The following is a 16,598-nucleotide window of genomic DNA, read 5'->3' as shown; positions in this document are numbered from 1 at the left end:
TTAACTGACCCATGGATCAGTTAATAAATAGTCTCTTTACATTTATCAATTTCATAGAGGTTTTAGAAATCATGACTACTGTAGTTTGTTACGATAAATGGAGAGAGACAATTTATTAACTGATTTTCTATGAAATAGAAAGTAGAACTTATCTCAGTATATTGCCTTATAATATTGAAATGTCTCAAAGCTCTTTATTACTGTCAAGTGTAGTGATTGTTTTTGTAGGTAAACATGGAAGACATTTAATGCCAGCAAGGTCCCACAAACAACCATGCAGTATGTGATCAATTAATCCACAGGATTGTTGACCGAGACACCAGGAGAATTCCCTACTCTTTTCGCTAACTGTTATGGGACCTTGAACGTTTACCTGAATAGAAAAACAGGACCTCGGTTTAATATCTCCTAGAATTATTTTTAAAGAATAAATGTAAAACGAATGTATTTGGACATTCCAAACAACAATGTAGGTGAAGAAATGATGGGAGACATTGCTTTCCTTTTACTAAAATACCTAACGCGCACAAAATTACAATTCATGTCATATTTATGAACGATGCCTAAAAAGAGATTAGTATACACATTGGAAGCATTTTGGTTGGTAATTACTGATTGTGACTGCAAAGTTCTGAAACTAGTGCTATTAAAAGGCTTGTAGTGCCCTCTGTTGGTACTGTGTAACCAAAATATAGATCCTGCTTCTGTCTGTGTGAGGCCTATAATTTCCTTTAGTCTTCATATATAAATTCATTTTTAAAAATGTAATACTGTGTAGGATTATAGAAAATTGTCAACTTCCGCCTTAATTTGGAAGCTGATCTTTTCAAGAACTTTTAAACCTACTTCCGGTTGAGATTGAATTGAATTCCCACGAATCTGCACAAAATTTAAACGTAGGTGGAGTTTCGGGCCTTTGTGGTGAAAATAATAATAATTCAATGTGTAATTTTACACCAGAATTGAAGACCTAATTGCTATTTCAATAAAATATCTCAGAAATTTACATTTTTCAGCTCTTAGACTCTAGTAGTACCTCATTGCACCTCTGGGATCCCCAAGCCTGGGCTCTTGCCAACCTGTGCCTAATACTTTCTGGGATTAGGTAAGCAGTATGCGTCCCTGGAGGGAGAGAGTGCGCGTTCCATTCCAATAATCTGTATCTGGAATTTCCATGCGTAGCTTCTCAACTTGGTTTGGATATTCATAAATATGGTAATGGATTTCTGCATATGTCAGACAGCCGTCTAACCCAAAAACAATTCAACATATCGGGTATGGAGTAATGATTTGGAGATGGAATAAATTGAGATCATTCAGGTCAACGTCCTCTTGAATACATTGACTTCCACTTATTCCCCTCACTTCAGTGAGTCGCTGCTTGCGAATTGCCATTATTGTTCACTCTCAAACATAGAAATATTATTATATTTCTCAACTGGAAGCTAGTTTTCCAGTTCCTAACCATAAGGTTTGAGACTGAGATAGGGTTTGAGATAGGGAAGTAAATGTTTATTTTTCAGATTATTGATAGATTTTCATGAGAGAACGACAATTATTTTAAATTAATTCTTTTCAAAGACAATTTGCGCAATTCAACCATGCCTACAGTTTCCCCCACTTTTCTCCCCAGCTCTGCATCCAATTATACTGTCATTCAGCACTCTGAGATACACATGAAAGCCACTACATAAATGTAAGCCAATCTGAGTATCTAATAATAATAAAATCCTTGAATTTGATATAGCACTTTATCATGTCTTTTGAGACATCACAAAGCACTTCACAGAATATCCTGTAAAGTGAATTGACTTATATATTCGCGGTAGCCAATTGCGCACATCAGACAAACAGTCGTGGATTGAGTGACCAAATTATTATTATTATTATTTGAAGGGATTATTATCCCCAGAAAAACAATCTGCCAATTGACTAATAACTGGGTTCCTACTTACTGCTAGTAAACAGAGGTGTGTGGAGTAATGAAACTTATCTAACGTTTTGTCCTGTATTTCATGGGATGTTGGAAATCGAACCCAGGTCCACTCACTTGTGAGGTGAGTGCCCTAACCAATACACTACAGGACTCCACAATCTGAGTAAACCTCACAGATTTGAAAACTGATCATTATCAGATCCTATAGTACTGTGTGGTCTAATAAATGCTATCATAAACAGCATTTATGAAGTGCATTTGTGTCACAATTTAGTGCAGGATCAACTCAAACTGGGAAAATGACAAGCAAAGCAGCACATTGATTAATCAGCCACCAAGCCCACTTCTTTCACAGAACATTGTTTTTCTCCCCTATCATGGATACGTTCCCAATTTATCTGAACTCCTACACTACAAATGTAATCAAGGAAAACTCCAGAGCAGTAATCAAACTTTATAACCTCTGTTATTCATGACTAAACAGTTGCTTTGAACAGATTCCAACATTTCAGGATTCATTGCGTTCCAAGAATAGAGGTGTTTGAAATTCTGAAGAGTTGAAAAGTTGGATCCAGTTTTTTGGCCGTGTAGAAAATTCAAGAACCACATGTTGTAGATTCAAAATCAGGGCACAATAGGAATCATGATGCCATCAGACTCTCCACACAATGTCATTTGAAACATAGTTTGTAATCACCCCTCACAAACCTGTGGCCTTTACCCACCAGTCTATCAGAGGAAACCTTCAGTGCTGTTTCTTTTCAAACTAGCTCCTCAATAATTTAATTAATACATGATTTCTGTTCACTGCCCATTCCAAGCTCTTTAAAAGTCGTTGTATGCCTGATGTGAACATTGAATTACAACAACTTGCATTTGAAATTAGTTTCTGAAATAATAAAAGTTTATGCGGGAAAATAAAGAGGGAATTTTTACAAATTTTAAATATTTGAAAAGATCTGAGACTGAAATGTATTAAGATATAGCCGCAATATTGTTGTTAAATTTAAGGTTTGTGCAAAATTTTGAGAAAGCCTTCAATTAATTTGTCATTTGAAAGCTGGATTCCAAATTAAAATTGAGGCCGCTGAAGTCTTGTGAGATATATGGGAGGCAGGAGAGAGGGAAAAGGTAAGAAAAGGTTATTCAGGCCATTAGTTCACTTTGACTGACTGAGATCCGTTTGCAGAAGCCACCAAACCCATTTATCTCCTTCCTGCCCGGACCTTCCTACTCCCTATTGTTTCAGGAATGTCGTTGTTTACATTTGAAATACTTAGAGCAGGTTTGCATTCTTCGCACTAGGTGATAGTCCACTCCTTCAATCAGTGAACTATTTTCTGGTCATCTGGGTATTTCTACGCATGTAGAAATCCAATAATAATATTCCTTGTCTTTGATATAGCACCTTATATATTACATTGTAATATATTGTGAGCGCATTGACTGTATTTTGTGGGCAAAACGCAGAGACCAATTTCACACAGCAGTGTCCCACAAACAGTCCTGGATTCCATTGTTTTGGGGAGCGATTATTACCCACGGAGAGTGATCCGCCAATTGACTAACTACCAGGTTGCTACTTACATCTAGATAAACACAGGCGTGTGGAGTAAGAAAACTTGCCTAAGGTTTCGCACCAGCCGGGAGTCATACTGGGGTCCTCTCGCTTGCGAGACGAGTGCTCTAACCACTATGTTACTGATATTTACTGTAAAGTGGAGTGACTGTATTTTGTGCACATAAGACTATCCAAACCAGACAGAGTTCCACATATGAATACCAGCTAAGCATAGACATTTACTGAGCAATGAGGAGCACCATATATCCCCATAGCTTTGTTTGTGCTGCCTTGAATATTTTCAGGAAGCTTTTCTATTGTTATTTACATTTCTCTCCGTACATGTCATATCATGTGTGGTGATGTTACAATAAATTCTGCCCAATAATTTTCCAGATTAATGGTCATTAATTTTACAGCTGTTTGTGGGATGTTGCTGGCAATTAAATAGTTGCTGTTTTTCTATACAAAACACTTCCCTACACTTGATTGCAATTATTTGTAAAACACTTTGAGACATTTGAAACACATGATAAGGTGTTAAAAAATGCACATTTATTTCAAATATGTATATTGTTATTCTTATACTCTTTACTGTGGAATACAGGAGAATCTGTTAAAATAGGGTAGTTGTGGAGTCCATAAAATCTCAACTAGCATTAAGACTGAGCACATTTGCCAATCAGCACTTTGACATTCACTGCACTCAGTGGCTTTTGCATGCTAAAAATTGGCGGATATCTGGGTTATCAAGGCACTGCCAATGTTGCTGCCACACAACGTGCAGGAAATTGTGTTAGCCTGCCACTAACCTTCTTTTAAAAAAAAGTTTTGCCTTTTTCAATGTGAATTCTAAATAGTATACAGGGAAACCCTGTTAATACAGTCATCCTCATTCTTTATCTCAGAAACCATAGTAGAACAAAGTAGAAAAAAATGCTGATTTCTGGGATGTCAGCATTACACTCTATTCCCTCATTATTTAAGCCAAATCATCAGCTCCCCAATGGTCTGTTTTTAAAGACATCCCATCACAGGTAGCAGCCTGGCTCATTTGTAGTGCTCTCATCTCAAAAGATTGGGATTCAAGCCCCTGTTCAGGACTTTAAACTTGTGTAGTTTATGCCTATACGGCAATGCAGTGCTGAATCTGCATTATTAGAGATGTCATCCTTCAAATGAGATGTAAAACCAATCCCGTTAGCCTGATCGGATGGACACCAAAGATCCCATGGCTTTAATCGAAAAGAGTGGGGAGTTTCTCCCAGTCCAACGGCCAACAGTATCCCAGATAAAATCAGTCATTCACTTCATGGCTCTTCGTGGGACATTGCTGTGTGCAAATTGGCTGCTGCGTTCGCCTACACTTTACAGTGATATCCTGTGAAGCACAACGTCTGTCTCCCCTCTTTCAAGGCCCATCTCAAAACAGGCCTCTTTGACTGCACTTTTGGTTGATGTCTCCCCCCCCCCCCCCCCCCCCCCCCCCCCCACCATCAGCTCCCACCCCGGCCATTCAGAGCATCCTCCCGATGTGAAAGGTACTATGTAAATTGTATTATACTAATAATAATCCTTGCATTTGATATAGCGCCTTGTTGCGACTTTCAAAGCGCTTCACAGAATATATTGTAAAGTGGATCGACCACATTTTGTGTATCAAATGCAAGGATTATAGGGAGTATTATTTATATTATCTCAAAACACACATTATACAGAGTCTTGTAGCTCAGTGCTAAAGCACTCGCCTCACAAGAGAGAAACCTAGGTTCGATTCCCGGCAGTGCAAAACATTGGGCAATTTTTGTTACTCCGCACACCTCTGTTTACTTAGCAGTAAGTAGGAACCCGGTTGTTACTCGATTGTCAGATCGCTTTTCCAGGGATAATAATTACTTCAAAAAAAATAAGAATAATTTGGTCACTCAAACCACAATTGCTTATGGGACACTGCTGTGCGCAATTGGCTGCCGCGTTTCGCCCATAAATATAGGCAGCCAATTGCGCACAGCAGTGTCCCATAAACAGTCGTGGATTGAGTGACCAAATTATTCTTATTTCTTTTGATAAGAATACAGTATACCGTCAATTCACTTTACAGTATATTCTGTGATGCGCTTTGAGACGTCTTGAAGACGTAATAAGGCGCTATATCAAATGCAAGGATTATTATTATTATACACCAACAGCAACTTGCATTTATATAGTGCCCTTCACCTGAGGCAGCATCCTGGAGCACTTTTGGTCGATGTTTCCCTTCCCCACCTTACTCCCACTCCTCCCACCAACATTATAATGAAGTGGAAATAAAGCCCGACTTCTGGGATGTCAGCAACACTTCTTCGTATGGTGCAAGACGTGGCAGCCGCGACTTGACAACCCAGCATTTGACCATTTGTAACACAGGGAGCTGACTGTTCAGCGCTTGAAGCCGGATATTCTACACTTGTGTGGATATAGGATTAGGACAGGATTGGGCTTGACAGTGATGCTTCCCCAGGCGGGATAGTGATACCCGCACATCTGCACCCAATAGAAGAAAAAGGAGTTAAATGATTTTGGAAGAATCCTGAAGCAAAAAATTGGCAAAGAAAAAAAATCTTCACAAATGCCCAGTGTGTCCGTGCATAATGTCTATGTTAATAATATCCACTCAATTGTAACACGCACCTGACTTTCAGAGCCTTTTTCTAATGTAAAATAGTATGTGCCATAAACGCCAATAACAAAAAAAACTGCCAGACGTCTGATTAAAGCCAACAATGTCTTTAAACAGCCATCCACTGAAAATTGCCTTTCTGGAGTGTTTGATTGCTGTTGTATGTCCCTCTTTCAGGTTTATGGAAGATCTTCAAACAGAGGTGCAGGAGATTGAATTCAAAGAGTTTTCCCGGGGCATGAAAACCATGAGAAGAGAAGAATTTGCTGCTTGGCTGCTTCACTTCACTGAAGAGGAAAACCATAAGACTTACTGGGAAAATGTCAGGTTGCGAATCCCTGCAGGAGAGGTCAGCATTTTGATTTTGTCAAAACAAGTTCAACTTAGGAGCAGGTTACCTGTTTATGTAATGTACGCTTATGAACTTTTACCTTCAGTTCAAACCAATATCTGTTCTGTTCATTCATTGGTACAGTAGAATGCTGTTTGGTCCACAGGATCATGATGGGGAAAAAAAACACCTAAATGGTCTTGTGTATTAAAAAAATGTATGATTTTGCCCAGTTAAAAGCAAAACAGATTTAATAGACCCCTTACATTTGACCCCTTACTTCAAGAATGCATCACTGTCACCAGTTTTCTTTTCATTAGAGCATTAAGCTGTTTCTTAAATTAAACCAGCATCCTGCCCTCTTACACTCTTACTGGCTGTTGAACCAGTGGATAGAGTTCAGGCTGAGAAAAGACCTGCCTTTTAAGTTAGGCAGAAAAAAGACCTGGCTAATTTTCTGCTCCCCAATTTGGGGGCACGTAGACCAATTTTAGCACCTCAACTGATGTCCAGCTATTAGCAAAATTACAACACTAGGATTCATACTTATAACCCCCCTGGTCTGTACATCTTACCACCCTGAACCTCTGTACCCCTAAGAACATAAGAATTTGCTAGATGAAAGAAGTCCAATGTCCATCCAGTTTGCCTTCCACCATCCTGGCAGTCGGTTGCATATGTCATGTCCCAAACTATATACTGTATCCCAAGATGTTATTTCCTAAAATAAATTTGCTAATTTGCTTTTGAAGGAATTGACACTTTCTGCTTCCATCATCCTCCCTAGGGAGCCTGTTCCATATATTTTCAACTCATTCATTGAAATAGTGTTTCCGCAGATTTGTTTTGAATTTACCTTCTGTTATTATGCCCCCATTTCCACCAACAACAGTGAATCCCAAGATTAGAATAAATATGTTAAGGTAATGATGCAGTTACCCACTACACCATTGGGTGGAACCATTTTGTGCCTAATATTTTAGAGATAGAGTTTAGAGAAACCCCACCATTTTTTTCTCTGCAAAGAGACAGTTGATGATGCAAACACATTTATGTTCACCATCCTCAGATAAATGGGGAGCAGTTATGGTAGAAGTATTTATGTTGGATTCTCCACACAACTGCCGTCAAGTAAATAGATGGATTTATTTAGATATAAAAAGCTGCTCCGCTGTGCTCCACGGGCTCATTGCCTCTGAACCTTGTTCCCCAAATTTTATTCCCCAAGGCTTCTTAAATGATATGGCTAGAAATAATGTGAATTTTTGATTTCCAGAGCATTTCCTTTGAAGAATTCAGGGCGTTTTGCCGTTTTATGAACCATCTTGAGGATTTTGCCTTCACAATGAACATGTTCACTAAAAGCAATCGTCCCGTTGGAATAGGTGTGTATTTTAAACAGTCAGTTTATTAAATGTACAACTGATAAGAAAATGGCCTGTTTGCAGCAGTAACAAAAAAAAACATCCTGCGTGATGATGATCGCAAGAGAGGTTTGGGTGAATAAGATTCTTCGCTTCATTTAATCTATTTTTTTCCCCCAGAATATCAAATCTGCGATCTTTCTTTTACAGCATCGAGCTGGTTCTTAAATGATTTCAACACTCTGTCCCTCAACCTTCTTAATGTATTACAGACATTTATCACCTTTAAATACTTCCTGGCACGTGTCCTAAAATTGCCCTTCACAACCCTGAACTCTTAACTCTTAACTTGACATATCTGAAAATATTTTTAGGAACAATAGGCTGTTTCTGCCTAACCCACCATTTTATTAGGTTGTGGCAGATCTTTCAATCCTGTTTCCTGCCTTTTCTCCACATCATTACTTCTAAAATATCTCTCTTCCTTTTAAGCATCCCAATTGATCCTAAGTTTACTATCTATGTTTCATTTAGTATCTTATAGTTGGCCAATCAACTGTGGAAACCAACGCAGCTAAGGCCTGATCCTGTCCACATCACATATACACACACTGTAACAACAGCAACAAATAACACTTGTATAGCACCCTTCACATTGGAAAGACATCCCAAGGTGCTGGATAGTCAGGGGTTTTTGGACCCGAGTTGGGGTCAGGTGGGGTGGAGGGCAGGGAAATAGGGGTGGGAGGGTGGCCAAAGGCACAGTTGAAGAGGAAGGTCTTTGGACGGGACTTGAAGGAGACAAGAGAGGTGGTGAGGCGGAAGGATTGGGGGATAGAGTTTCAGAGTGTGGGGACAAAGATGCTGAATGCCCGGCAGCCAATGGTGGGACGGGAAGTTCGGGGGACCCGAAGCAGGTCGGTGTCCGCAGAGGGAACGGACAGGCTGATATGGAGTTAGGAGGTCGGAGAGATAGGGGGCAGCAGGTCCTGGAGGGCTTTGAAGGAGAACAAGGATTTGTACTTGATTTTCTAAGGGATGGGGAGCCAGTGAAGCCAGGCAAGAACAGAGGTGATTGGTTTGCGGAGCCTGGTCCGGGAGAGGACACGAGCTACAGAGTTCTGAATAACCTCTATGACTACCTCTCCCCCCGGGGCTGCCAATTCGTGTCTGCATCACATCCAGATTCAAACACCCTGCTTCCCGGATTCCCTAGTTCCTCCCTGCACAACTGTGGTCCGTGTCCTCGCCCAAACCAGGCTCCGTGAGCTTAATACCCCTATCTTCACTCGGTTCCCCATCTCCTAGAGGATCAAATTCAAGATTTTGAATTTTGAAACTTTTGAGATGTCCTCTGACATGAACAGCACTATATAAATCTACATTGTTGTTGTGGAAATAGTGAACAGTTTTTGATGTTAATTAAGTGTATTTTCCAAATTGAATGTAGCGGACTTCAAGAGAGCTGTGAAGGTTGTAACAGGACAAGAACTCTCAGATAATGTCTTGGACACGGTCTTCAAAATCTTTGATTTGGATGGGGATGGATGTTTAAGCCATCAGGAGTTCCTTGGAGCGATCATGACCAGGCTCCATCGTGGCCTAAAGGTAATATCAGTTCTATACAATGATTGCTTTCCCAAACTAGTGTTAAAAATAAGCACACAATATTATCTGTGTTTTTAACCCCGGATCGCTTTTCTGGGGGTAATAATTCTTTAAAAAAAGTAAATAAAAATAATAATAATTTGCACACTCAATCCATGACTGTTTGTGGGACACTGCTGTGTACAATTGGCTGCCGCGTTTCGCCCACAAAATATACAATCAATTCACTTTACATTATATTCTGTGAAGCACTTTGAAACATCCCAATGACATGATAAGGCAGTATATCAAATGCAAATATTATTATTATTATCTAAGCGCTTCACATCTTGCACTATACCCTGTGAGTTACAGCATGATCCAAAACATTTCTGAGTAATACTTTATTAGGGGTTGCAAGAGTTGGATCTATTTTGGAGGGAAGGAGGGAGAGTTCACAGCCTTTTATTCAGGATTTTTTTGTTTTAAAAATCCAATTATAAAATACCTTTGAAATGTAAATCTTTTAGGCTTTACTCATACATTTGGTAGCAATGTCTCCTCAGATAAACGGTGCAAAATTTTGTGATAAAACATTCAATTTTACTGGGTAGGATCCATATGTGCAGAGTGGGATAATAATAAATAATAATAAATAAATATTATTATTTAATGTAGTACCTTTCACATCGGGCGAACACCTCAAAGCACTTGATAGGATAAATCTAAAGAACTCAAACAATACTGCATTTTAGCAGTTTTTGAGCAGTATACTGAAAGTTTGTTTAGATTTTAACCGAACCTTAGATCGATATATTTAACCAGCTGAAGTACAACTGACACAAGTTATCTGCATACAATAATTAAGACTCATTCCTTTGATTTCACCAGGCACCACCACAAATAGGTTTAAATGGCTATTTAAAATGTGTGAAGAACGAAACTATTGGCGGAGTCCACGAAGCCTGGAAGCAGACTGGAAGAAGCCCCTTTTAGTGCTTTTGCAACAAATACATTTTCTATTTAAATCGAGCCAATACTAGTGCTCAAAAGCTTGCTTGTGTGGGAATCTGTCGTCATGGGTTTTAAAAAGAGCTTGAGTAGAATTGGACAACTAATGTGCTACAAAAAGCTTCCAGATTTGACTCCATTAAAATGTCATGAATGTATTTCCTTTACTATATAATTGCATGTTGACAAAAAGAAACTAATTCACATAGCAAGGAATGAAGTAGCATTTAGGAATTTGTTGAAACATTTTTTCTGGCACATACGGAAATCCACGTGTGGAAATTAATTTACAACTCAACATAATTCAAATAATTCTTTTGAAAAGGTCAATGCAGAACTTGATTATACACCATAAGAGAGAGAATTTTCACAATGGATCATACATGATATAATATATGTTGTTAGTTCAATGCTTAGCAAAACGTTCATCAAATGAGACACGGGCTACGTGTAAAAAGCTGTACTATACGCACTATACAAACTCATATACCCCCATGGAAAGGAAAATTGGAAAACAATTAGGTCAAAAAATTTAAAAGAAAAGAAACATTAATAGCAATCTGTTTATTTGATAACAAACAATCTGGTTATCAATTTTATAACAATAAATAGAAAGTGATGTATGTGACAATGTATTAGCAAGAAAAGGTTCAATAACGAAGATTCAATCATTAAAAACTCACTTTACTGTAAACCATAGATTCTCTCATTGATAAAGAGGAATTCTACTCAGGTGCATTGCCAAAGAAAGGCATTGAAGAATTTTTCAATTGCGTTTATACACATATGCCTTAGTATAAAATGTAAAACCTAATCTCATTAGCTAAATGGGCTTCCCTAGGGTTCAAGGTAAGGAGACCCTGGTAAATTCTTCAATAAAGAAGCTCAGGGGCTGTTTCTTACCTGATTTGTTGACTCCAGCTTTCTGGTTCTGCTCAGTTCAATCTTGCTTTTTAAGAAGATTTATGTCTTTTTTGGTAATGGATCTCATACTGGTATTGGCAACATTATCAATTTTATACTCTCTGTTATGGTCAGCACTACGAAATCTCATTTGTGTTATTGGCTTTCCATTTGTAGTTCTTGCCTGTAAGGGCTCAACTTAAAACTGCTGGGAAATTGTTCAATAAAATGTTAGAAAACATTATTACAATATTATAAAACCTTTCTATTGGTATAAGAATTTTTTTAAAAATTGCTTTATAACATTCTATAAATCAGACAGTATATAACAGCATATAGGTGGTTTTATCTATTTATCTCTTGCAGTTTCTTCTAAGATTTTATGTTTTGGATGTTTAATAAAATATTCTTTGAATATTGTTTCTCATTTTTATATTCAATCTTCCAGCTACATTTATTGTACCAAGAGCTATATAGTAGCACAATGGGAATCTGCAGAATCCCACCATTAACCTCTTCAGTTTGATCTCTTTCAGTTACATCAACAACACTTGAGTTCAAAAGTGTTTTTAAAATTCTCTGCATCAGAGCATTATGTGCAATAAAAGCCTCTTTTTGAGGACACCACAATATTTAGCTCAGTGAATGGCACTTCTTGCTCTTAGGAAAAAGTCCAGATACATACTTGGAATTACAAGCATCTGGTACATGAGACATTTTACATAAACATGCATGGTTGGACAATTTCTCTGAATGCAGCTAAAGGTTAATTTATCTAAGGTACAAATCTCCATTTAATTTGAACCTGAGGTTAATGGTGGGATTCTGCAGATTCCCAAATGTATCTTTCCTCCAGTGTCAATAGTACATTTATCTATGTGACAGCACATGTTTCTGGTAAAGATAAAATACCTAAAGGAGAGAATGGTCATTCTGCACAGAATTTTACTACAGAATCGAAATGTATGTAAACACTCTGGAACACAGACCTGTAGAAGCAGTTTAAAGGACAGTTCACACAATCGCTGACAATTTTTCTTTCCGTTTTTTAAATCTCAATTTTGTGAATAATTACATTGTCATCACAGACAAAATGTGTCTTCTGGCTATTATCACTGTGGTTTCAGCTGCCTGAAGCTACTTTGGAGCCATCCCACGTGTTGGACCACCACTTTATAACACAGTGGTCTGGATCCAATATCTCAAACCAGAGCTGAACAAAGCGTGAAAAATCGCCCGGCTTCCAGGTTGTCTCAGTGTCACTTCCTGTACTGCAGTGGGGCTTCCTGAGCATAGTGTTGACTCAAGTCAGGGTGGTTCAACCTTTTGGCTGTCGTGGGCCAGATGTGGCCTGTGGGTCGCCAGTTGGACAACACTGACTGCAGTCATCACTGGGTTTGAAATTGTTGACTTGCAAGTATTTTAGACACTGAGATAATTAATCAAGCTCACAGAGACAGGATGTTTAATTTAAGAAACCTTTATAAAGCAATGTGCATGATACACCAAGCTACAGTTACCAATCCTGAGAACAGGTTTAGTAGCAGGAGCTTCTTCTTTATCTTTGTTCTTCTTCATCTTCTTTCCCAGATCTGTTCTGACTTCAGGCTAGTCTGTGCCCAATATTTCTACCCATTAATAAACAAGTTTTCACAATCTTTCCTTACTCTGGTCATCACCACAAAGCCATCCATGCATTGTTCTGACCATGACCGTAAGTCCATCTGGTTATCACGCATACCATTTTCTTATCTTACTTCTACATACAAACACCTTCTGTTTACACGTCCTATATTCACACAGATCACGTCACACATCCTCCTTTCACACAATTACAATACGTGGTCAAATAATGTTAAAGTAGTTTACAAGACACTCATTAAAAATGCTGACATGTTTCACAACAGTAAAGGTTATTCAGAGGTACAAGTGTTCACAATTTTCCATTGTACTGCTTAGCAAAAGCACATTCCCATGATTCATTATTCTTATGTCAATAACAACTCACCCATCATGCTTCCCCAGGAAATTATGTCCTGGAAGGCAGTCAGTCTTTAGCAAGGGAAGCCAGCGAGCCAAAGTGAGAAAGCAGGTGTACCACACTTCCGGTACAGCAATGGCTCACAGCCTTATATTAATTATAAGTGAACCCAAGCCTTACATTAGCTTTTAATTTTATCTTACACTAGTTGAATATATTGAGTTGTAACTATCTCAGATTTGAAATATTGCATCCTATATATTGAGAATCGAGGTCACTTATGTATTCTAGAAACTAGGAGTCATATAGCTCAGAACCCAAAGTAACCCTACTCACCCTCCCCCATTTCAATCCAGCTTTCGTTGTAGCTTAATTCCTTTCCTTCAGCTAGTTACTAATCCATAGCCAAATGTTATTTGTAAAATTATTGATTTGGATAATCATTCAACACATTTACAGAAACAAATACAGTATGTTGATGGTCACATCAGTTTATGACATTTACAGAATAAAGTGTGACTTTTACATAAATCTTTTATATTCCCCACGTTGGGATTTGGAACTCATATAGTCTAAGATGACACTCCAAAGCAGTGCTGGGGATTAAATCACTACTTCGCAACCCTCCCAGAAATTGTACTTCCCGGGTATGTGGTCAAAAAATCTCTAATTATTACAAACTCAATATTTTACAAAATTAATATTTTTGCATTAACTCTCTAAAGCCCATCAAATAAAAAAATCTAGACTAGTGATGGCCAACCAATGGCCCAAGGGCCAGAAGTAGCCCATGGGGCCATCAAGAAGTGGCCCGCCAAACAGTCGCACTAATCTAAGGTGAGTCTGTTTTAAATCAATATTTTGTTTCCAGTAGCAACTGAGTGGCAATGCTTATGGTCCGGCCACAAATTAAGAAATATTCAATCAAGAAAATTTATTTGGTTGGCTGACGAAAAAGATTGGTCACCACTGCTCTAGACTATTTATTCTCCACGCCCACACCTCAACAATAAGAAAAACAAGCTTGCATTCCTCCCTCCTGTTGGGATCTCAATTCCCAGTGTTCAAGTCAAAAGACCAGACAATAAAGTATTGTGGCTAACTCAGTTTATTCAAATATAAGCACAGCAAGAACACATAAAACATATACTACCCGGTTCTGGAGCAGTCAGCGTGCTTTGGCTCTTTGCCTTTGAGTGCCTAATTCCCTGCCAAATCCACTGCTTTATGTCAACAACTTTTGAGTACAAAATGGAGTTATCCACCATTTTGATTCATATAAACAAGATTAACAACATAATGTTTACAATTTTATGTGGTCCTGCCTGAAAGCGTTTCATTAAATATATCATATTCTAACACTCCCCAGCTACCAGCAAATAAATCATTACTCTAATCTTAGTCTAGTCCTCTATGCCCAAACACTTTCAAATTGTTCTCAGATATATTTTTAGTTCTTTGGCGGCATTAACTTCACATCGGTTAAACTATCGAAGCTAGATAAGTACATGAGGGAGGAAGGAATAGAAGGTCCGGCGTGGAGGGCAATATGTAAATCCAAGTTGTTGTTGTTGGTTAGGTTGATAAGCTTAGTTGAGGAAGGGCCGGAGGAAGCTCATGTGGAGCATAAACGCTGGCATAACCAGTTGGGCCGAATGGCCTGTTTCTGTGCTGTACATTCTATGTAATTCTAGGTAATCAACTTTTGTTGGGAATCTGTTCCACATGCACACTTCAGTGTGGGGAAACTAATTTCCTCTGATCTCAACTCCATCTTGAGGTGTTTCAATTTTAAATGTATTCACCTCTAGTTCTGCTCTCACGGTTTGACTAAAACACCCTGCTACAGAATCTATGCCTTCCATCAAATGCCTTGATAATGTTATCTCAATCTTTTTTCAAATACTAAGCCTCTTTTCATAACTCAGAGCTGAGACACATTTTTAAACAATGTGAATAGAGTTCTGGAATAAACCTTTGTAAAATTCCACTGGTTATATTGCTCTCAGGTGCAGCTTTTTCAGCTCAGCGTCAAACTAAACCACTATTAAGCACTCCGAGACATTACCAGCATGAAAGGCGTTATATAAATGCAAGTTATTGTTGTTTTCACTTTCTGCTTGTTAACGCTAAATAAATCTTCAATCCAATTTCCTAATTTGGAGTTAATTGAGGATCTTTCTCTTTATTTCAAAATCATACATGTCTTCTAAAATACTAAATAAATTATATGCGTTGGTTGAGGCCTCATTTAGTAATTATTATTTAATAAAATATTTTTTGCGTAGAGCCTATAATGTTTCAAAGTACTTCACACTTTCTGTAAAAAGTGATTGTATTTCCAGACAAATGGGATAGCCAATTTATGCCCAGCAAACAGTCATGAAGTGAATAACCAGCTTATCTGGTTGAACCAGTTTATCTGAAGAAATGTTAGTTCAGGCAGTCAGAATGAATTCCCTTCTCTTTTCATACAGTGTCATGGGATCTTTAATGTTCACCTGAATGAGGAAATGGTATCTCATTTCTTTACACAAATGATGGCACCTCCAACAATGCAGTGATCCCCCGGCATTATACTGGATTGTGACCTTGATAACCTTCTGACCCAGAGGCAAAAGTGATACAAACTGAGAATCTTCAACCCAATTTACCCCAACACAAACCACCTGATTTGCAAAATATGATGTCCCTTCTAATGTGATGTACTCTGGGAACAGCATAGGGAGAGGCAAAACAACTTGTATTCACTTTTGCCCTTCATGTACCATAGTATCTTGAAGTATTTTACAGGGTCGGATACCAAGCTCGTCCCTCGCACCCTCCGCCTCACCATCGGAGGTTGTGCTTTCAGCCACTACATTCCAAAACTCTGGAACACTCTCGCTCAATCCCTCCGCCTTGCCCCCCTCTCTCCCCTCTTTTAAGTCCCGCCTGAAAACTTTCCTGTTCGACTGTGCTTACGGCCACCTCCCCCCGGCTTGGAGTCAGGCTCTGTCACTGTTAAGCACTCTGAGATGCTACCCTGTGTGGAGAATGCTATATAAGCAACAGTACCAGTTGCCTTTGTTCCTCCGGGTCTGGCCTCCTTCTCGTCCCCCGAGTCCTCCGCTCCACCCTCGGCGGCCGTGCCTTCAGCCACTATGCCCCAAGGCTCTGGAACTGCCTTCCTCACTCCCTTCCCATTTTCAGGTCTCTGCTGAAGACCTTTCTTTACAACCTCGCCTTTGGTCACCTTCCTCCCCCTCCCCCTGGCTCAGTCCCG

General features: G+C 38.8%; 1 protein-coding gene across 1 annotated transcript in view; it reads left to right on the top strand.

Moving 5' to 3' along the window:
- micu2 (mitochondrial calcium uptake 2) overlaps positions 1–11,767 on the top strand; it is a 264,328-nt gene extending 252,561 nt beyond the window's left edge. The window contains exons 10-13 of the mRNA XM_042333913.1: positions 6,334–6,505; positions 7,764–7,872; positions 9,302–9,459; positions 10,330–11,767. Of these exons, the coding sequence (XP_042189847.1) occupies positions 6,334–6,505; positions 7,764–7,872; positions 9,302–9,459; positions 10,330–10,434 (544 nt within the window). The 3' untranslated portion in view covers positions 10,435–11,767. The remainder of the gene's footprint in view (positions 1–6,333; positions 6,506–7,763; positions 7,873–9,301; positions 9,460–10,329) is intronic.
- The last annotated feature ends 4,831 nt before the right edge of the window (positions 11,768–16,598 follow it).

Source organism: Callorhinchus milii, unplaced genomic scaffold, assembly GCF_018977255.1.
Source record: "Callorhinchus milii isolate IMCB2004 unplaced genomic scaffold, IMCB_Cmil_1.0 Scaffold4, whole genome shotgun sequence".
Taxonomy (NCBI): Eukaryota; Metazoa; Chordata; class Chondrichthyes; order Chimaeriformes; family Callorhinchidae; genus Callorhinchus; species Callorhinchus milii.
This window is presented reverse-complemented; position numbering and strand designations above follow the sequence as displayed.